The 23,118-nt window shown below is 42.1% G+C and overlaps 1 protein-coding gene across 1 annotated transcript in view; it reads left to right on the top strand.

Moving 5' to 3' along the window:
- LOC140479872 (complement component C8 beta chain-like) overlaps nucleotides 1-23,118 on the top strand; it is a 56,752-nt gene that overhangs the window by 7,423 nt on the left and 26,211 nt on the right. The window contains exons 2-6 of the mRNA XM_072574209.1: nucleotides 601-763; nucleotides 8,044-8,179; nucleotides 10,032-10,173; nucleotides 10,937-11,069; nucleotides 19,187-19,384. Of these exons, the coding sequence (XP_072430310.1) occupies nucleotides 601-763; nucleotides 8,044-8,179; nucleotides 10,032-10,173; nucleotides 10,937-11,069; nucleotides 19,187-19,384 (772 nt within the window). The remainder of the gene's footprint in view (nucleotides 1-600; nucleotides 764-8,043; nucleotides 8,180-10,031; nucleotides 10,174-10,936; nucleotides 11,070-19,186; nucleotides 19,385-23,118) is intronic.

Raw genomic sequence — 23,118 nt, 5'->3', positions numbered from 1 at the left:
TCATTCAGAGCTCTGCTGCCTAAGCCCTAACTCCTGTGCCAAATCTCTTTCACCTCGTATCTATATATTCTGTGACCAACCCTGGCTTCAAATCAAGCAAAGTCTTGACTTTAAAATTTTCATCCTTGTTTTCAAATCTCCATAGCTCTGTTCATTCTTTTTCCTGTCCTCCAGTTTCACAATCTTCCAGGATGTCTGTGCACCTCTAATTCTGAACTGATAGCCATCTCAATTTTAATCACTTCACCTTTGATATCTGTGCCTTCTTTTGCCTAGATTCCAATTTCTTGAATACCTTTCCTGTATTCATTGCTTCTCATCCTTACTTTTTTTCTTCAAGACAGTGCTTGGAAGTTACATCTTTGACAAAATGTTAGGTTATCTGATTTAATATGCATCTCAGAATCATATTGTATTTTATAGTGTTCCTGTGAAGTGTCTTTGAAATTCAATTATGGCAAAGATGCGACATAAACATAAGTTGCTGTCTGTGGAATCTTGTTAAAATACACACCACAGCTATGCTTAAACTAGGCCTCCCAGACGTATGCTTTTTTTATATGATCTTCTGGATTTATTATAATTTCTTTCTGATTTCAGCAAAGAAACCCCCATGGAATTTAATAATCAATCGAATGTGTTAAATATAGCCAAAGTAGAAAGACAATGGAAAAGATCATTGAGGAGTCCATCACAGCCAATTGATTGCATTCTTTCTTCCTGGTCTTCCTGGAGCACTTGTGATCCTTGCCAGAGCAAGCATGTAAGTATAACAATGGAAACTGTTATGATCCCAGTAAATGTTGTTAGTAGATAAATCACGTTCCACCAGAAACCTAACTTGATAGATCATAACTTTATTTGTTTTGTTTTTAACAAAGTGGTCTCTTGTTCAACCATAAACATGCAGTGCTGTAGATTTTGCTTCAACAAAGCAAAGTTTTATTGCAAAAGGAATGAAACTAAAATAGAATGATCCAAGCTATCTACTTATAAATTCAAAGATTTTAAACCAACAGTAAAAGTATAATCCATTAATCCCAAACCACTCCTTTATAAATTGTAAAGAAATAAAAGAGCTTTCATACACAGTAGTACCCAAAACACCCTGGTACAGTTTCCAAAACACCATTCATAAAATACTCACACCAGTGCCTCTGTATCCAACACCACTATAGGTTTAAGTTACTCGAGACTTCAGTTGTTAAACTGGAATTGTGTTAGCTTCTTCTGAGAACTATTATAAACGTGAACATTTATCCTAAACAGCCACTTATGACTCTTTATTTGGTCTGGAACCAACAGTAAAGTCATAGAGTCATAGAGATGTACAGCATGGAAACAGATCCTTCGGTCCAACCTGTCCATGCCGACCAGATATCCCAACCCAATCTAGTCCCACCTGCCAGCACCTGACCCATATCCCTCCAAATCCTTCCTATTATATACCCATCCACATGCCTCTTAAATGTTACAATTGTACCAGCCTCCACCACATCCTCTGGCAGCTCATTCCATAAACATACCACCCTCTATGTGAAAACGTTGCCCCTTAGGTCTCTTTTATATCTTTCCCCTCTCACCCTAAACCTATGCACTCTGGTTCTGGACTCCCCAAACCCAGGGAAAAGACTTTGTCTAGTTATCCTATCCTTGCCCCTCATAATTTTGTAAACCTCTATAAGGTCACCCCTCAGCCTCCGACACTCCAGGAAAAACAGCCCCAGCCTGTTCAGCCTCTCCCTGTAGCTCAAATCCTCCAACCCTGGCAACATTCTTGTAAATCTTTTCTGAACCCTTTCAAGTTTCACAACATCTTTCCAATAGGAAGGGGCCCAGAATTGCATGCAATACTCCAACAGTGGCCTAATCAATGTTCTGGACAGCCACAACATGACCTCCCAACTCCTGTACTCAATACTCTGACCAATAAAGGAAAGCATACCAAAGGAAAGCCTTCTTCACTATCCTATCTACCTGCGACTCCACTTTCAAGGAGCTAAAAACCTGCACTCCAAGGTCTCTTTGTTCAGCAACACTCCCTAGGACCTTACCATTAAGTGTATAAATACTGCTAAGATTTGCTTTCCCAAAATGCAGCACCTCACATTTATCTGAATTAAACTCCATCTGCCACCTCTCAGCCCATTGGCCCATCTGGTCCAGATCCTGTTGTAATCTGAGGTAACTCTCTTCGCTGTCCACTACACCTCTGCAAACTTACTAACTGTACCACTTATGCTCACATCCAAATCATTTATGTAAATGACAAAAAGTAGAGGACCCAGCACTGATCCTTGTGGCATTCCACTGGTCACAGGCCTCCAGTCTGAAAAACAAAACTCCACTAACACCGTCTGTCTTCTACCTCTGAGCCAGTTCTGTATCCAAATGGCTAGTTCTCCGTGCATTCCATGAAATCTAACCTTGCTAATCAATCTCCCATGAGGAACCTTGTTGAACAGCTTACTGAAGTCCAAAAAGATCACATCTATTGCTCTGCCCTCATCAATCCTCTTTGTTACTTCTTCAAAAAAATCAATCAAGTTTGTGAGACATGATTTCCCACGCGCAAAGCCATGTTGACTATCCCTAATCAGTCCTTGCCTTTCCAAGTACATGTACATCCTGTCCCTCAGGATTCCCTCCAACAACTTGCCCAACACTGACGTCAGGCTCACTGGTCTATAGTTCCCTGGCCTGTCTTTACCACCCTTCTTAAACAGTGGCACCATGTTTACCAACCTCCAGTCTTCCGGCACCTCACTTGTGACTATCGATGATACAAATATCTCAGCAAGAGGCCCAGCAATCACTTCTTTAGCTTCCCACAGAGTTCTAGGGAACACCTGATCAGGTCCTGGGGATTTATCCACCTTTACTCATTTCAAGACATCCAGCACTTCCTCCTCTGTAATCTGGACATTTTGCAAGATGTCACCATTTATTTTCCTACAGTCTATATCTTCCATATCCTTTTCCACAGTAAATACTGATGCAAAATATTCATTTAGTATCTCTCCCATTTTCTGTGGCTTCACACAAAGGCCACCTTGCTGATCTTTGAGGGACCCTATTCTCTCACTAGTTACCCTTTTGTCCTTAATTTATTTGTAAGGACCCTTTGGATTCTCCTTAATTCTATTTGCCAAATCCATCTCATGTCCCCTTTTTGCCCTCCTGATTTCCCTCTTAAGTACACTCCTACTTCCTTTATACTCTTCCAAGGATTCACTCGATCTATCCTGTCTATACCTGACATATGCTTCCTTCTTTTTCTTAACCAAACCCTCAATTTCTTTTGTCATCCAGCATTCCCTATACCTACCAGCCTTCCCTTTCACCCTAACAGGAATATACTTTCTCTGGATTCTCGTTATCTCATTTCTGAAGGCTTCCCATTTTCCAGCTGTCCCTTTACCCGCGAATATCTGCCTCCAATCAGCTTTAGAAAGTTCTTGTCTAATAGTGTCAAAATTGGCCTTTCTCCAATTTAGAACTTCGACTTTTAGATCTGGTCTATCCTTTTCCATCACTATTTTAAAACGAATAGAATTATGGTCCCTGGCCCCAAAGTGCACCCCCACTGATACCTCAGTCACCTGCCCTGCCTTATTTCCCAAGAGTAGGTCAAGTTTTGCACCTTCTCTAGTAGGTACATCCACATACTGAATCAGAAAATTGACTTGTACACACTTAAGAAATTCCTCTCCATCTAAACCTTTAACGCTATGGCAGTCCCTGTCAATGTTTGGAAAGTTAAAATCCCCTACCATAACTACTTTATTATTCTTACAGATAGCTGAGATCTCCTTACAAGTTTGTTTCTCAATTTCTCTCTGACTATTGGGGAGTCTATAATATGATCCCAATAAGGTGATCATCCCGTTCATATTTCTCAGTTCCATGGAAATAACTTCCCTGGATATATTTCCAGGAATATCCTCTCTCAGCACAGATGTAATGCCAGACCTTATCAAAAATGCCACTCTCCCTCCTCTCTTGCCTCCCTTTCTTTCCTTCCTGTAACATTTGTATCCTGGAACATTAAGTTGCCAGTCCTGGCCATCCCTGAGCCATGTTTCTGTAGTTGCTATGATATCCCAGTTCCATGTTCCTAACCATGCCCTGAGTTCATCTGTCTTCCCTGTTAGGCCCCTTGCATTGAAATAAATGCAGTTTAATTTATTAGTCCTACCTTGTCCCTGCCTGTCCTGACTGTTTGACTCACTTCTGTTCTCAGCTGTACCCGCCTCAGATTGATCTCTTTCCTCACTATCTCCCTGGGTCCCACGTCCCCACCTTACTAGTTTAAATCCTCCCAAGCAGTCCTAGCAAATTTCCCTGCCAGTATATTAGTCCCCTTCCAATTTAGGTGCAATCCGTCCTTCTTGTAGAGGTCAGTTCTACCCCAAAAGAGATTTCAACGATCCAAAAATGTGAATTCTTCTCCCATACACCAGCTCCTCAGCCATGTATTCATCTGCTCTATCCTCCTATTCCTGCCCTCACTAGCTCGTAGCACTGGGAGTAATCCAGATATTATTCCCCTTGAGGACCTCCTTTTTAAATTTCTGCCTAACCCTCTGTAATCTCCCTTCAGAATCTCAATCTTTTCACTTCCTATGTCATTGGTTCCAATGTGGACAATGGCCCCTCTCCCCAGTGAGAACATTCTGCACCCTCTCTGAGACATCCTTGATCCTGGCTCCAGGGAAACAACACATCATTCTGCTTTTTCTTTGCTGGCCACAGAAATGTCTGTCTGTACCTCGGACTACAGAATCCCCTAACACAATTGATCTCTTGGAAGCCAACATACCCCTCATTGCATTAGAGCCAGTCTCAATACCAGAAACTTGGCTGTTCATGCTACGTTCCCCTGAGAATCCATCATCCCCTACATTTTCCAAAACAGCATACCTGTTTGAAATGGGTATATCCACAAAAGACACCTGCACTAGCGAAACAAGAAAGAAGAAACATTTAACATCATCAACAACATCCTCATAGGCATAAAGTTCACCAAGGAGGAAGAAACCGACAACAAACTCTCATTCCTGGACCTCACAGTCGAAAGAAAGGACAACGGAGAACTACAAACCTGCGTATACAGAAAACTGATAAACACTGACCAAATACTTAACTACACCAGCAACCATCCCAACACACACAAATGAAGCTGTATCAGAACACTATTCCAATGAGCCACCACACACTGCAGCACAGACTAACTTCGGAAAACAGAGAAGAACCACCTATACACGTATTCAAGAAGAACGGATACTCAAAAGAATACAGTCCGCAGGTTCCGCAAGAACAAACCACGACAAGCAGACCAAACACAGCCAGAAACCCTAACCACCTTACCATACATCAAAGAAGTTTCAGAAATGACAGCTAGACTACTAAGACCCCTGGGAATCCTAGTCGCACACAAACCCACCAACACTCTCAAACAAATCTAACAAACTTAAAAGACCCAGTACAACCCATGGACAAAACCAACGTCATCTACAAAATCCCATGCAAGGACTGCCACAATCACTACATAGGACAAACAGGAAGAAAGTTAGCCACCAGGATACATGAACACCAGCTAGCCACAAAAGGACACGACCTTCTCTCCCTCGTAGCCCTACACACGGATGAAAAAAACCACCATTTCGACTGGGACAACACATCTATTCTGGGACAGGCTAAGCAAAGACATGCCAGAGAATTCCTAGAGGCTTGGCACTCCAGCCACAATGCCATAAACAAACACCTAGATCTAGATACCATCTATCAGCCCCTCAGAAAATGAACAGGAAATGACATCACCACAAACTCCAGGAACCCCATCCAGGACAAACGTATAAATAGAAAGCAGGAGACAACAGTTTCGCTTCACTTGGAGGTCACCACTGATGATGTTACCTAGCCAGGTAATGAAACGTCGGGATATCAAACTTACAGCTCAGCGAGCAAACCTACACCCTAAACCTCAACCTGAGCTACACACTTCACAAACCATGCAATTAACTTCTCTGATTCTGTGCTGTGAACTTCGCCCAACAGTTCCTCCAAGATTAGTTGTGAATTAAACTGTTTGTTAATTTTCCCAGATGCACTCCGATGTCCAGCGATACACAAATTCAAACAGCAAAGGCAGTAACTGTGCAGGTTCTCTCTCTTTCTCTCTCTCTCCTGCACTGTCCTCACCATATGCTTCCTTTGTCTGCTCTTCTCCCTTTTAAAACAGCTGTTGTTTTGACTTTTTTTTCCCAAAGTTCCAAAACAATGCAACAGCATATAAAACAGTAATTGCTGCTCCTGGAATCCAAGGAAATCACCTCCAACACTTAAAATACCTCAAAAAAAGGAGCAGCTCTTACAGCCAGAAATTTTTCCCCTCCTCCATCTTCGATCACCACACTCTAAGAACCTAACTTCTTGCCTTCTCCAAGCAGCGCTTTATACAGCCAACTTTTCTAATCTTTTTAGGGTGGCTCAGTGGTTAGCATTGCTGCCTCATAGCACCAGGGACCCAGGTTCGATTCCAACCTCGGATGACTGCTGGAGTTTACACATTCTCCCCGGTCTGTGTGGGCTTCCTCGGGTGCTCCAGTTTCCTCCCACAATCCAAAGATGTGCAGGTTAGGTGAATTGGTCATGCTAAATTGCCCATAGTGTTCAGGGATGTGTAGGTTAGGTGTATTAGTCAGGGGTAAATGTAGGATCGTGGGGAATGGGTGGGTTGCTCTTTGGAGGTTTGGTGTGGATATTTTGGGCTGAAGGGCCTGTTTCCACACAGTCGGATTCTATGAATTTCTATTCTTGTTTCAAGATCTTTCCAGGACTGAAAAAACACAACCAAAAGTTAAAAGTGAAACTCCCTGTCTCTCATATATGGGTGTTGCCCTTAAACTGAAAAACAACAATTTCCAGAACTCTCTATCAAACCACTGAGGCCCCAATATTTAACATGCTGACTCACAAGACACCTAAAATAAACAAAAGTCTATTTGTGCCCAAAGCCATCCTCTCCACAGATAAACCACAAAAACTATATTTGACAGGAATTGCCATTGATACAGAAACACTTTCAAGTTAATGGATAATTCAGCCACACAAAAAAAACCACCAATTATGAACTCAAAAAGGAGATCCAAACTCACTACAAATATCATTAGAAATATACATATATAGTCCACAGTTTACATCACAAAATCAATACAATCTTTGCAATCTGATTCTCAAGATCAGGTAGGAAGGAATATTATTCAGTGTTGACAAATAGATTGGCAAACTTGTGTATTCTGTCAAAAATATTCTTGAAAAATAAAAACATTTTGCACCACATATGGATCACCAGCGACGTTGATGAAACTCTTCCATCGATGTCTATTGCTCGCGCCTAAAAGAAGCAGCTAGCTTTTTGCATATATACATAAAGTGACCTGTCCTGGGATTGATGTTCCTTTACTAAATTGGATTGCTCAATAGACTGTCTCGTTGCCTCAGGGATTGCAACTGGAACTGCAGCACATCAGTAATACATATTATTTGACCCTCATTGTCCAGCCACCCTCACTTTGCACACAGAGGAGGAATGAGCCCAATTTGGAGGTGTCAGGATAAACTCAGCAGAAAATTCAGTGTTTCATACTTTCATGGGAGATACAGGTCATTAGAATTGTCTTGAACTAAGTGGACTCGACTTTAAAGGAGTAAACACTGCAGATGACATATGGTTCCTCAAGCGGTGAAGAAATAAGTTCAGGAAATTTGAAATACAAATTTGGAGCAAAAGTACTGTGCAATATGTACAGTGATACAAGGTCAGAAACAGCACCTGTAATTTTACCTACTTTTCAAGTTGAAAACAAGACTGTCCCACTAACCTTTCTCCAATAACATGAAAGAAAGTAAAAATCAAAACTGGGAAAAAGCTCAGTGGAGCACCAATAGCTTGCTCACTTGCCCCATCACACTTTAACTGGTCATGATATCTCATGTTAACATCTTTATGCTCAATCTTTGTCATCTCAATTTATGTAGTATAGGTATGCAAGACTTGAAGTACCATCTCAGTTTGGTGGCGTACCATGTGACTCTTTTGACAGACAAGAGAAACCCTGCAGAGGTGCCTGCAGAACAAGGAATTTATGTGAAGGTTTTGTGTGTGCTGAGACAGGTAACAAAAGTTTTCAGTCGCATGTGATCAAACTAACATGGAAGAATTTAAACTTGACATAGTATCGTACCGTTTATCAACAATACAGATAAGGTCTTTAATAGGAATCTACACAGTGTTGAATAAAGATAATCATAAATTGGTGTTAACCATCGATCATTTGAGGTGATTAGAGGTATTTTTGCTTGTTGCAATATAACCAATTGTTCTGTTTTCAGTTTATGACCAAAACATGATGTCCTCTCCTGTACCATGTGTAACTCAATGAAGAATAAACAGCAATAATTTTTTTAAAGCAGATCATAACCTGCAATTGGGAATCAAATTAGGTGTAAAATAGCAATGGGAAAGAAAATTTGTTTATCATTCAGTAAATTACCATAAAGCTCAACACTGGTGCATGAAAAATGCCAATTTGACAGATAAGTATCTCCAAATCCTCGATGAGAACTCAGAGAAAAGACTCAAAATCTATTCTCTGAAATCTTCTTTAATGTTACAGTTTATTCAGGTTCCTTTTTGGAAGTAAGTGCCATTGCCAAAGCAGTATTTACTATCTATTGCTAAGTCACCCAATGCACATTCAGGGCCAACATGGAATTTGGAGTTAAATGTATGGCAGACTAGGTAGGGTTCATATGTTCCCTTCTCTGGAGGACATGAGCGATCCAGGTGGGTTTTATAATAATTTAGAAGTAGGATTCCCAAAATTAATTTAATTTTACAAAGGGTATACCCAAGTTGGACTAATGTATTTTGCTGTACAAATAAACTCTGCTGTTTCCCAATATCTGAATAGTCTTGTTAATCGCCGTTTAAAATTGACTACATGTAAATAATGACTGCACAAAAATTTGTTTTTGTGACTGGACAAAACTATGAGAAGTTTTTTCTGAAATGAACATAAATTAGAGACAAAATTAGACCGTTTGGCCCCTTGAGACTGTTCTGCTATTTAAATAGATCGTGGCTGATGTGTCTATGCTTTGAATGCTATATTCGCATCTACCCCTGATAACCCTTGATTCCCTTGTCAACAAGAATCTGTCCACCTCTGTCTTAAAAATATTCAATGATTCCACCTCCATGGCATTCCGAGGCAGAGAGTTCCAAGTCACCAACCCTCTGAGAGAAAAGAAATCCCCTTATCTCTGTGCTGAAAGGATGACTACTGATGTTGAAAAGTGCCTGTAGTTCTTGAAAAATATCCCCCTCATTGTTAAATTATTCTTACTAAAACTTTTGTTGCTTAAGGAAAAAGGTCTAAGCTAGATGAGCCAGATCTATCCACAAGAACATGTTGTGATGTCTCCTTCTTAGGCAAGCATTCAATTGAATCCCTGTGATGCCCAATTTATGAAGACTCAAATTTCCCTACTGGCCAATTTACAATGGAAACTTAAATAATGCAGTAATATTACCCACTCCAACGTGTATGGTTCAATAGAATTGTCATTTGCAAGTTCATTTTAAGAGTAGCCGAATCTTCTAAACATTCTGAAGTTTACGTCCCTAATTCTAGATACCACAGTAAGCTGCTTTCTGTAGAGTGAACCATTTACACTCCCTGATTTATGAATATCTGACTTTCAAATGCTTGGGCTTACAAACATGATCCCAGACATGGTTTTAAATTTTAAAGACCATTCACAAACATTTCCTGTATTAACAGTTGACTGCTTTCCATTATCCAGCATTGTGTTCCAACTTGCGAACCCGTGAACTTGCAAGTGGACTCCAGAATAAAGACCATAACCCAGAAATTGCCTGTATTCTAACCAATTTGGAAGCAAAATGTTACAACTAATATTATAGCTTTGCAATGAAATACATATTGTGTGAACTTTTTAAGGTCGATGCATTCCTCGCAGAGTCCTTTGTAATGAAGATGATGATTGTGGAGATAATTCTGATGAAAAAACTTGCAATAGTGTTAGTAATGCATGTTCCAGAAAAACTGAACAGTATTGGGCTGTACAGCATATTGGAAGTGGGTATGTATCCTGTCCTCAATCCAGATCTGACTGACATTTCAATATAACACTTTATATGGGTACACTTTTGATTCTAGATCTGTGGTACTCAAATTCCACAAGATAATTGATAGAGTGAGTAGGACCTCTGTTTCATGTTTTGTTCAAAAGACAGCATCACTAACAATGCAGCACCCTCTCAGTAATACACTAAGATGAGATAATTGAGCAAGCAATGTTGATGCCAAGCTTGGATTTTATTTGATTGCAAATCTTAGAAGGAAGTAATGATTGGCAATGGAAGAGTGATACATAGTTTTGAATCTATGGGAAAAAATGAATTATAGTCAGAGACTGTATGATAAACCATTATCCAGCAGTGGTAGCTGATTGGGGGAGCTGGGGGGTGGGTGGGGAGCTGTTTAGCTCTGTTGGTTAGTCAGCTGGCTTGCAATGCAGAGTAACACTAACAGTATGGGTTCAGTTACTGCATAAGCTGAAGTTACTAAAAAGGATTCCCCTTCTTAACCTTTATCCTCTCCTGAGGGTTGTTGACACTTGGGTTCAACCACCACCCATAATCTCTCTCATGAGAGAATAGCCCTATGGCCTGATATGGCTGTGCTGATTTTACCCTTTTAGTTAATGAGGAAGAGAGTCTAGAGCAATATATTGTATTTGAATGAGAGTTTAATCGAGGAGAATTTAAATTAGGATTAGTTCATAGCCCCATGAATTGGTGAGTATAACTGAGTTTCAATTAATCATTTTTATATATTTACAGATACAATATTTTAAGTGAGACTCTAGAAGGAACTGTTTTAGACAACAGGTATTATGCAGGAAGTTGTGCACCATATTATGTGAACAATGTAAGATTCAGAAAACCACACAATTTGGAATTCTACAGCCCTGAGGTAAACACATTGTGAGAATAATCTATAATTTTCTTTTTAAATGTGAAGTTTTGAATGTGATTTTTTAAAAGAACTGTATCTAGCATAGTTCATTTTTTTAAATGAACAAGTAAATATAACTCCTTGAATGTAAACAATGTGGCCCAATTTGCTTTGTACAACACTAACTCTGAATACCGGTAAGAAATAAATTCACAAAATAAGTTAAAGGAGAAGAAAAAGTTCAAAAGGTAGAGGCTTATGGAGGTAATAGCAATGCTTAATAAGATCCAAACTGCTGAATGCATGACATCAAGTAAATAACTGAAATCTTATTTATTGTTAATGGGACCACATTCCACAGCACACCTTGACAGAATCTGTGGCTAACTCCAATCTCTTTCTGGTGTTGGCTGAGCTGGCCGTAGCCCATATCCATATCCCTTTTGGCAATGAAAATCCTGGGTGCTTGCTGGACACCTAAAGCTGGGAATTTTTCAATCTCCTGCTGTCTACCTCAGTAATGAAAATCCAGGCACTGCATTAAAAGTCTTGTTCAAGTCTAGATTAACTTTGTCCTTCGATTTACCTTTAGCCATAAGTTCTAACACCTCTTTAAAAGAGTTCAAAAAGGTAAATCAGGTATGATCTTAAAACCTCACCCCAACCCAAACAATATGACCTGGTTGACTTTGTCTAATTACTTCATAATTATCTGAATGTTTCATATTATTGTTTTTGTTTCAAGCAGAATTCAATATTGTAATGTCAGATTTTATGCTTAATTAATTTCTAAGCCATTACTTTTACAATTTAAAAAAAAACTTCTTTATTTACTTCTACATAATTGTTGAGCTCATTGCATAAATGTAATGATTTCTTCAGGATCCCTACCTGAATGTGGCCAATTTCATTGGTCAAATGTTTAGTCATCCTTGAGTATAGGCTATTGAATCTTGGAAACTCATCCTATTTAGTCTTATCAGCATGTTGCCAGAATCATGTAAGGTACTGTCGGCCTTGATTGCTCATTTGAGAATTAGCTGGAACCCCAGGTTGCTTTTCTCCAGGGAAGGTCACCACATCATGCCATCATCAAGCTGGTGGCACAGTAGGGCAGCTGAGCTGGGCTCATCTGCCGGCATCGATGTTGATGAGGGATCCCAGCACAGACCTGGTGGCAACAGCGAATAAGCCCCTACTTACTTTCCCAAAGGGAACACATGACTTGGCATCAGAATCGGCAGCTACTATCTTAGTGGAAGTGACATTGGCGCGGTAGGCCCAGCAGGAAAAGAGGGCGCCTGGGGATCAGTGTGTTGTCATTGGTTGTGTCTGGCGGTGGCGGTGGCGGTGGCAGTGGCAAAGTGATGGTAGACATCGACAAGGTGGGCCCAGTGCCAAGAGATGTGACTCTAACATTGGTTGGTCTGGCGAAGGCAGCATTGAGGCTGTGGCAGAGGAGAATCGGCCCAACAGTGAAATGTGGCACCTGAAGAGTGGCGACTCTGAAGTGATTGGTTCCATTATAGACGGCAGTGTGCAGCGAAGGAGGGATGGCAGCGTAAGTGTCCTTGATGATAAGCTGGCTCAGGACTGATGGAATCTCTTTAAGCTGTATCTTCCTGTTTTTTTCTTATACTTAAACTATTCAAAATGGCACCAGATCAAGGCGACAGTTGAAAACCTTTTCACTGCATTTTACTGTTTTTCTCACTGTAAAATACATGTGACCATAAAGTCATTCATCACACATCATTTGTAATTCAGGTGCATGACTAGTTAGCACCAGCCTCCCTCTGGGACTGGGAGCAGTAATTACATCAACCAAGACCTGCTAGCGAATCAAGGGAGAACCCAGAGCTACTGTAGAGTCATAGAGTCAGAGAGAAGTACAGCATGTAACCAGACCCTTCGGTCCAACCCGTCCACACTGACCAGATATCCCAACCCAATTTAGTGCCACCTGCCATCACCGGGCCCATATCCCTCCAAACCCTTCCTATTCATATACCTGTCCAAATGTCTCTTAAGTGTTGCAATTGTACCAGTCTCCACCATTTCCTTTGGCAGCTCATTCCATACATGTACCACCCTCTGTGTGAAAAGGTTGCCCTGTAGGTCTCTTTTATATCTTTCTCCTCTCACCCTAAACCTATGCCCTCTAGTTCAGGACTCCCCAACCCCAGGGAAAAGACTTTGCCTATTTACCCTATCCATGCCTCTCGTAATTTTGAACACCTCTATAAGGTCACCCCTCAGCCTCCGACACACCAGGGAAAACAGCCCCAGCCTGTTCAGCCTTTCCCTATAGCTCAAATCCTCCAACCCTGGCAACATCTCTGTAAACCTTTCAAGTTTCACAACATCATTGCACGCAACATGCCAACAGTGGCCTAACTAATGTCCTGCACAGCCGCAACATGACCTCCCAACTCCTGTACTCAATACTCTGACCAATAAAGGAAAGCATACCAAACGCCTTCTTCACTATTATACCTACCTGCAACTCCACTTTCAAGGAGCTATGAACCTGCACTTCAAGGTCTCTTTGTTCAGCAACACTCCCTCGGACCTTACCATTAAGTGTATAAGTCCTGCTAAGATTTGCTTTCCCAAATTGCAGCACCTCGCATTTATCTGAATTAACTCCATCTGCCACTTCTCAGCCTATTGGCCCATCTGGTCAAGATCCTAATTAAAAATAATTCACTTCAAGGATAGGATAGTTGCTCAATCCCAGGTCACCGGGAAGTGATAGGGAGAAGGGTTCATAAGGTGTCGATTTCTGTAGGCAGGGGAAGTGTTGTTGGCAGCAAAACCAGGAGGGTAGCTCTAAGTGGGCACCCTGCTTCCTGATTATGGAGCCTTCAAGCAGGGACTAAGTGTTTCGAAGGCAGGAAGTACAAGAATCCCGCCAAAAGCTGCAAAGGCCTCACATTGATTAGTTTGTCCCATTCTCAGTAGGCCAAGCCTTTTGCCCTCCCCAGCATAATGCCAGTGGCACTGGAATAAGACTTTTAAGTGAACATTAGTCAGCCACTTAAACACCTTGATTGGCAACTAAATGGAAGAGCATCCATGAATGTTCCCTGCAGAAGAATAATCCATGTTCAATAACCAAATTAAATTCCCTTGTGTCAACAAACTCACCATGACCAAGGGGAAAAGATCAGGCCATTATTTCTTTCATTTTTGGAGAGGTTTAAAACCACAATGGTTTTATTATGACTTTTTGCTGTAAGCTGTGTTTTTTAAACTTCCCTGCCACTTAATTGTGCTGTCCCATTAACAATCGTCACCATCTCATCATTTATCTTCTCAACCTTTAAAATGTTGCTATAGGCCTCAACTATTAGTTGTTAAGCATGCCAATTTATTGATATTTTAATTTAAAACAATTCATGGCTGTTATCAATTACCTAATAAATCTGTCAAGATTGACTACAAACAGTAAAGTGTATATGTTGGAATAAAGATGGCTACAACACATTAATTATGTTTAAAAAACAGCTGTGCAGATAGAGAGTACATAGAGGATATTGTTCTAACTGAGCAGAATGACGAGCATGTTTCTCTTCTCCACTTAATAGAATCCCTACTGTGTGGAAGCAGACCATGCAGCTCATTAAGTCTACACCAACCATCCGAAGATCATCTCACCCACATTTCCATCCTATCCCCGTAACCCTGCATTTCCCATGGGTAACCCACGTCGCCTGCTCAGGCCTGGACACTATGGGCAAATTAACATGGCCAAATCAACCTAACCTGCACATCTTTGGACAATGGAAGGAAACTGGAGCATCCAGAGGAAACCCATGCAGATACAGGGAAACTGTGCAAACGCCACACAGATCGTCACACAAGAGTGGAATCGAACCCAGGGCCACTGTGAGGCAGCAGTGCTAACCACTGAATAACCATGTTGTCCCACAATGCCAGGGACTCATGTTTGATTCCACCCTCACAGGACTGTCTGTGTGGCATTTTCACAATCTCCCTGTGTCTGTATGGGTTTCCTCCCTTAGTCTAAAGATGTGCAGGCTACGTGGGTTAGCCACAGGAAAGGATGAATTATGAGAATTGGGTAGGGGACTGGATCTGGGTGCGATGCCCTTCAAAAGCTTGGTGTAGACTTGATGGGCTGAATAGCTTGTTTTCACACTGTAGTGATTTTATGACTTAGAGCCATTCTCCCTCCCTTCCCTCCATTATTAATCAAATAATCATCTCATTGCATCATCATTGGCAATCATTCACTAATGAGTATATTTGTCCATCTAGAAAGTTCTGTGTCACCAGTAATGACTTCTGTGGGTCCTTGCATGGCTGTTGAGCCTGATCCAAGAACCACATCTCTGACCACATTATTGGCAGGTATTTCTGGGAAGTGGAATTGGTCACTGGCCTCAAGATTATTGGCATTCCTTTCTCTGGTTCCTTTTCTGTACATCCTCTTGCCCACAGTATTCTCCAAAAGTTGTGTCCCTTCATACCAAAGGTTCCTCCAAGTGGTGTCTTCTGAGTAAAGGTCTTGCAGTTATTGATGGCTTTATTGCATTTCTTGAGGCAAGCCTTCAGGGAATCTTTGAAGAACTATTTTGTCTTCCTCTCACTTGAGTGCCTTCCTTGAGTAGGGCAAGGAGGATTTGCTGTGGCAGTTGGAACCCCAGGGTTCTAAACATATGGTTAGCTCAGCAGAGTTGGTTTTGGATCATCATGGCCTTGAAGCTGATGTTACTATGCCACTCACCCCAACTGATGCAGAGAATCCATCTCAAATAGTGTTGGTGGTACATCTGCTGGGCCTTGAGTTGGTGACTATACATAGTCCCAAGTTTCTGATCTTCATAGAAGAGTCAGAAGGATGTCTATCTTTTGCACAAGGATGTTAGTATCAGTGTGGTTGTCATAGTCATTGAAGATTCTCATTTGCAGCCATCCAAAGGCTGAGCTCATGGATTGGATACAGTGTTGGATCTCCGTATGGCTGTCAGTTTTAGATGAGAGGTAGTTTCCTGGATAGAAGAAATGCTCCATGTTTGGGAGGATTTCTCCTTTGATCTTAATGAAGCAATAGCCTGAAACTTTCCCTGAGATGTGTTGGTAAAGGACTTGCACCTTTTTGAGGTTAAGGCTGAGACCAATTCTTCAATATGCCTCCCTAGGCATTAAATGAAGCTCAGATTCTCTTCTGAGAGAGCAGAGATGACATTGTCATCTGCATATAAGAGCAATGTTGGTATAGTTTCCCTCTTGGCTTTCAACCAGCTGAGGTTGAAAAGTTTTCTGTCCATCCTGTAAACAATGCCTACACCACCTGAAAGCTGCTTATTAACAAGATGAAGAATGGTGGCGATCAAGGTGGGAGAAAAGGTGGGAGTGGTGAAATATCCCTGCTTGACTCCTGTTAAGACCTCAAAGGATTTTGTCACACCACCATCGATGCACCAACAACTTGTTATGGAGGAGACAAAGGATATTGGTGAACTATCTGGGCAGCCAGCTTTTCCATATCACTTCTCCATTGACTGAGTCAAAAGTCTTGGTCAGATCGATGAAGACCATGTAGTTGTGGTGTTGTTCCTAGCATTTCTCTTGGAATAGTTGAGTTGTGAAATTCAGGTCCATTGTTCTGCTGTTTGGTTAGAAACCACAGTGACTTTTCAGAATGATTTCTTCAGAGACTAGGAGGAGGACCCTAGTGAGGATTCAGGTGATAATCTTCCTGGCGATGGAGAGCAGGGAGATTCCTTGATAGTTTCCATAGTTCACTTTGTCTCCATTCTTAAAATTGGTGGTGATGGCAGTATCCCTGACATCCTCGGGGATTTGTTTTTTGTCCCTGGCTTTCAGGAACAGTTGATGGAAATGGCAGGTGAGTTCTGCTCTCTTAGTTTGAAAATCTCTGCTAGAATCTTATCCTTTCCTGTGGTTTTCCAATATCATTGCGGTTGCTTAGGAGTACTTATCCATTGACGGCTGATGTTGTTTCTGTCTCTAAAAAGAAATTCCATCCTCACACCACACAGGTTATGGCCTAGGGTGTTGGGTCCATATATGGCACTGAAGAAGTCCTGGCTGTCATGATTTTGGCAAAGAGTTGCAACTCCATGGCTTTCTCAGCCCACCATTGGTTCTTGATTTCCCTAGTTCTTCTTTGTTACTTCCTATTTGCTGTTTTTTTGAGTTCTCCTGTTTGTCTAGCTGGTGATGTTCCTTTGGAGAAAGTGAGGACTGCAGATACTGGAGACCAGAGTCAAACATTGTGGAGCTGGAAAAGCACAGCCAGTCAGGCAGCATCCAAGGAGCAGAAGAATCAATGTTTTGAGGATAAGCTCTTCATCAGTGATTTTCCTTTGCCAGGCATGGAGAACTTTCCTGTTCTTGTCAATGAAATCTTAGACATTGTGATCATTCTTGTAGATTTAGCATTGGTGTTTCCTGATCTTGTACCTGATGGTTTCTACATGGCATGAGATAATGGCTGTCTCAGCTCTTTCAACATTTCTTCGACGCCATCAAAATGAACACTCTGAGATATTGGTAAAAACATTGTTGCTTGGTTCATAAAGCTATTCAAAATTGATATTTTTTCTGAATTATTGCTTCATCTTCAGCTACTTCTTGTGGCTGTTGATGGACATAAAGGAGCAGATGAGCTGGTGGTCTGTCCAGAAGTTCATCTGTACTGGTCATTGCTCTGATAATGAAGACACCCATTCGGTCTTGGGATTGAATGATGAGATAGTCAGTGGTGTTTTAATTGTGGATACCTCTAAGAAATCCTGAGCTTGCCCTTTCAGCAGAACAATGTCCTAGTGATAACCAGCTGGTGAACAGGGGAATCCCAGTGGAGTTGCAATTCCCAACTCCTTCCCAGAGTTGGGGGGCCTTTTCCAACCATAGTGTTGAAGTTCCCAAGGAAAATATTTCTTATCTTCTTCAGGGATGTTGGTGAGTATGGTGTCCAGGATGGAGTAAAAGCCTTCTTTGGACTTATCAAGAATTGAAGCATATGGACTTGTGATTGTTGCTTGCTGATTCTTGGCATGTTATTGACGGAGAGTTATGAGGTGATTAGTGATGCCAACAAGGAGCTGCAAGAGTCGGTTGAGGAGCTTCTTGAGAAGAAGGTATTACCATGACCTTCATCTCTCAGCTGCCCTTCACCTGCTCTTTGAGTCTCCTGTTGAGCAACGATATCAATGTTGAAGTGCCTGAGTTCACAGGTAATAAGGACAGTTCTCCATTCCGGACAACCGTTTTGCTCGTTATCCATGAAGTTTTGTAAATTCCAAGTTCTGAATTGGAATTTGGAATTTGACTTTGAGTTTGACTTTGACTTTCAGACCACAGGTAGATTACCTCATTGGAGGTAGTTTACCAACAAAGAATGAGACTATTTTGGTTGACCATATTTGTGCTGGCTGTTTCCTAGTGTATTCCAGGGTTCTGGTGCTATCCTGGCATATATACTAGAATGGTTTTGGCAATGAGGGCTTGCAGTTACATGAATAGACTAGCGAAGCTGTTATTATTCTCTTTGGAGTACAGAAAGCTAGTGGGAGATTTGATGGAGGTATTTTGCATTCTGATGGATTTAGCCTGAGTAACCAAAGAGAATCCATTTCCATTGGTAGAAATTCAATCAATGGATGACACCGATTTAATCGATTACGAAGAGACCCGAACGGCAACATGAGCAAAATCTTTACACAACAAGTAATTAAGATTTCAAATGTATTGTTGATAGAATGGTGAACGCAGATTAAATATTAGGCTTACAAATGGAATGGGATTGAAACTTTAAAGCAAATTTGCAGTAGGTTTGGAAAATAAATTAAGGGAGTACAACTAAATGGATCGTTCATTAAAAATTGAATTGCAGACTTGATGAGTTGTTATAATCAAAAAGAAGTTCTAAATTTATCTCTACGGACTCATTAAGAAGCAGAAAAACATATCTCATTGCATGGAAGCTACACAGGATACTTCATAATGTAATTCAGATACTTTGACTAGTTCAGTATTATCTAAATCATTGCTTTGACAATGTCATTCATTCATTTTTGTATAAATGAATAATTTGGAAATAACTCATTTCATAGTAATTTTCTTCTTTTTCATTCCAGACTGAAGGAAAATTTGAACTATCATTGAGTGAGCATGAATCATTTTCAAATTTTTCACACAATAGATTTCAATCTAAGAATCAAAAGTTTGGTTTTAGTTTTGGAATTAGCTTCCCAAACGTTTTTGAAATTGGAGTCAGTTACAATAGTAACAATTTCAATAAAATGATGCGAAAGCTCCTCAAGAACTCTTCATCAGTAAGTATGTAACACTAATATATTTTAAAGTATTATTGCTGATGGTCTTCATAATTATTTCTTTCAAATTGATTTAAAAAATGAAAGTTCTTTGTCAGAGTAACTCTGGAATTGTGCATAGCTCAAGACATCCGATGCTGGTCTATAAGCTGCCTTTGACCTCTTTATCTCTAACTGCTGCCATGACATTGAATGCCTCAACCTGTCCACCCCTCTCATCCACTCCAAACTCCCATCCTCACAAGCGCAGCCCTCCACTCCCAACCCCAACCTCATCATTAAACCAGCAGACGGGGGCAGTGTGGGGGTGGGGCGTGGAATGCAGTGGTAGTTTAGTGCACTGACCTCTACGCTGCTAAAGCCAGGTGCCAACTCATGGCCAACTCCACCTCTCCTCCTACTGCCCCATTGACCATGACCACACCTCCCATCACCAAACTATCATCTCCTAGACCACCCACAACCTCATCACATCAGGGGATTTCCCATCCATAGCCTCCAACCTCATAGACCTGGAACCCTGCACCACCCAGTCTGCTCCCAGGAGGAGCAATTCCAATCCAGGACATCCCAGATTTCAAGGACCTCCTATTTCAAGGACCGCAATTTCCTCTCCCATGTGGTTAACAATGCCCTACAGTGCATTTGCTCCATTTCCCACACCTCGACCCTTGAACCCCACCCGTCCAACAACAATAAGGATAGTTACTCCTGGTCCTCACCTTCCACCCCACCAACCTCTGGATACAACACTTCATCCTCCACCATTTCTACCAGCTATGGTCAGACCCCACCATCAGAGATATATTTCCCTCTCTACCCCTATCAGGATTAGCCAGAAACTATTCCTTCTGCCACTCCCTTGTTAGGTCCATGCTGCCCCCATCAACCCACACTCCACTTCCGGCAACTTCCTTTGCTGGCACAAGAGGTGCAAAACATGCTCTATACCTCCTCCCTCACTACCTCTGTCCAAGGCCCCAAAGAATCCTTCCACATCCAACAGTGATTTTCCTGCACATACAAACACTGCATCTACTGTGTTTATTACTCTTGATGTGGTCTCCTCTACACTGGGGAGACAGGATGTCAACTCACGGAATGTTTCAGAGAACATCTCTGGGACACATGCACCAAACAACCCCACCACCCTGTGGCTGACAACTTCAACTCCTCTTCCCATTCCACCAAGGGCATGCAAGTCCTTCGCCTCCTCCACCGCCAAATCAAAGCCACCTGACACCTGGAGGAAGAACGCCTCATTTTCCATCGTGGAAACTTCCAACGCATGGCATTGATGTCAATTTCACCAGTTTCCTCATCTCCCTTCCCCCCACCTCATCCCAGATCTAACTGTCCAACTCAGCACCTCTCTCTTGAACTATCCTACCTGTCCATCTTCCTTTCCACCTAGCTGGTTCACCCTCCACTCCGACCTATCACCATCATCCACCACCTCCATCTGCCTATCGCCTTCCCAGCTACCTTCCCCCACCCCACTCTCCCAATCTCCTATTTATCTCTCAGCCCACTTCCCCGCACCCCCCATCCCCATCCCAAATTCCTGATGAAGGGCTAATGCCCGAAACATCGATTCTTCTGCTCCTCAGATGCTGCCTGACCTGCTGTGCTTTTCCAGCACCACACTTTGTGCCTCTGATCTCCAGCATCTGCAGTCCTCACTTTTTCCATAGCTCAAGATAGTTAGATAATCATAACAGAAGCACTATACTTGGTTTCATCACTCCTAACCTAAAGATTTGAAATGTTCTAATTTCTCCCACTTAATTGTTTCCAATAACTCCTCTCCTTTCTGCTGGCAAATGTAAAATATGCATTTTAATGTGACCCAGAACAGGCTGAGCTGACTCCATCACCATCCCCCTTCCCACGATGCCATTATTGAATTGCTCACACATTAGCAGGTATCAGATAGTGCTCACCATCTAGTTAGCTGTAACTCCAGTTTGCTTAATTGCTTACAAGAAAGAGATGGAAGCAATAAATTAGATTCCCTCCAGTGTGGAAACAGGCCCTTTGGCCCAACAAGTCCACACCGACCCTCCGAAGAGCAACCCACCCAGACCCATTGCCCTACATTCACCCCTGACTAATGCACCTAACACTATGGGCAATTTAGCATGGCCAATTCACCTGACCTGCACATCTTTGGACTGTGGGAGGAAACCGGAGCACCCAAAGGAAACCCACACAGACACGGGGAGAATGTGCAAACTCCACACAGACAGTTGCCTGAGGCGGGATGTGAACCCGGGTCCCTGATGCTGTGAGGCAGCAGTGGTGACCACTGAGCCACCGTGCTGCCCATTTGTTAAATGTATTAAGGTAACAAATGTTTAATTATATTTTATTTGAATATGTTTCTTCCAAACAAAAAGCTGATAGTGTTGGCAAATAACTTCTTGTCATAATGAGCCGTAGCATTGAGAAATCACAGGCCAAGCAATGCATGGACCAGAAAAAAGATGCAGGACACAGCCTCTAAGGACTTAGTACTCCCATCCTGAGAGGTCCAGGAGGTAACTTCTGGAGCAGCTGGGGGTTTCTCTGCAGGGGTTGTGGAGATGCTGGCTCCGTTTGCAAGACACAAGGGAGAGGAGGTGCCAGTGGTGAGAAATATTGTACAAAGACTGACAGTGACAGCAGGAGTATTGTGAGAGTTGCAGTGGAATGATGAATGGTACTTATGTGTTAGAAACAAAAAAACTGCAGATGCTGGAATCCAAAATAGACAGGAATGAGGCTAGAAGAGCACAGCAAGCCAGGCAGCATCAGGGAGATGGAGAAGTCCGATGTTTCAGGTTTAACTCTTCTTCAGGAATGATTACATGTTGGCCAGACATGGATGACTGTACCTCCCTCCAGAAGCCTTCTCAATCTTCTCCGCTGAGGGCCATGAATCACTTGTCATACATACAGAATGAGTTATGTTCTATCTTCTTCTGTCATGAGACAAAGACAGGGATTGAGTGTGATGAAATTGAATGGTACAGCTGTTAATGCTGATGTAGGTGGGTGAAAAGTGGTGAGGTGTTCGGAGGGAATGAATATGCAGCACAGAAGCCATGCAGGTTTAGTGGTGTAGGAAATTGCTGTGGTATGAGAGCAAGTGAGAGAAGATGCTGCAGGCAGTACTAAGAGTAGTAGAGTAGAAGTCTTTTTTATTAGATTACTCACAGTGTGGAAACAGGCCTTTCGGCTCAACAAGTCCACACCGACCCACCGAAGCGCAACCCACCCAGACCCATTCCCCTACATTTACCCCTGCCCCTAACACTATGGGCAATTTAACATGGCCAATTCACCTAACCTGCACATTTTTGGATTGTGGGAGGAAACCAGAGCACCCGGAGGAAACCCACCCATACACAGGGAGCATGTGCACACTCCACACAGTCAGTCGCCTGAGGTGGGAATTGAACCCGGGTCTCTGCGCTGTGAGGTAGCAGTGCTAACCACTGTGCCACCGTGCTGCCCACCTCCATCTTGGTGGGAAATGAGTGCAGTAGCAGAAATAAAATGAGTGTGAGGTGTGAGAGAGAAGAGTTTGGTACTGACCCTGGGACAATGGATATCTCTAGGGCATTGCTGGCCATTCCTCCACACCACAAAGAAGTGTGGGACCAGGCTGACGGGGTCTGGTCCTCCTGGAAGAGGATGCCTCTCCTTTGGACCATCCCCCTCAAGCATGGCTTCCAGATCCTTGTTGGAAA

The sequence above is a fragment of the Chiloscyllium punctatum genome, chromosome 7, assembly GCF_047496795.1.
Source record: "Chiloscyllium punctatum isolate Juve2018m chromosome 7, sChiPun1.3, whole genome shotgun sequence".
NCBI lineage: Eukaryota > Metazoa > Chordata > Chondrichthyes > Orectolobiformes > Hemiscylliidae > Chiloscyllium > Chiloscyllium punctatum.
Note: the sequence above shows the minus strand (reverse complement) of the source record. Positions and strands in the feature narration are given on the sequence as shown.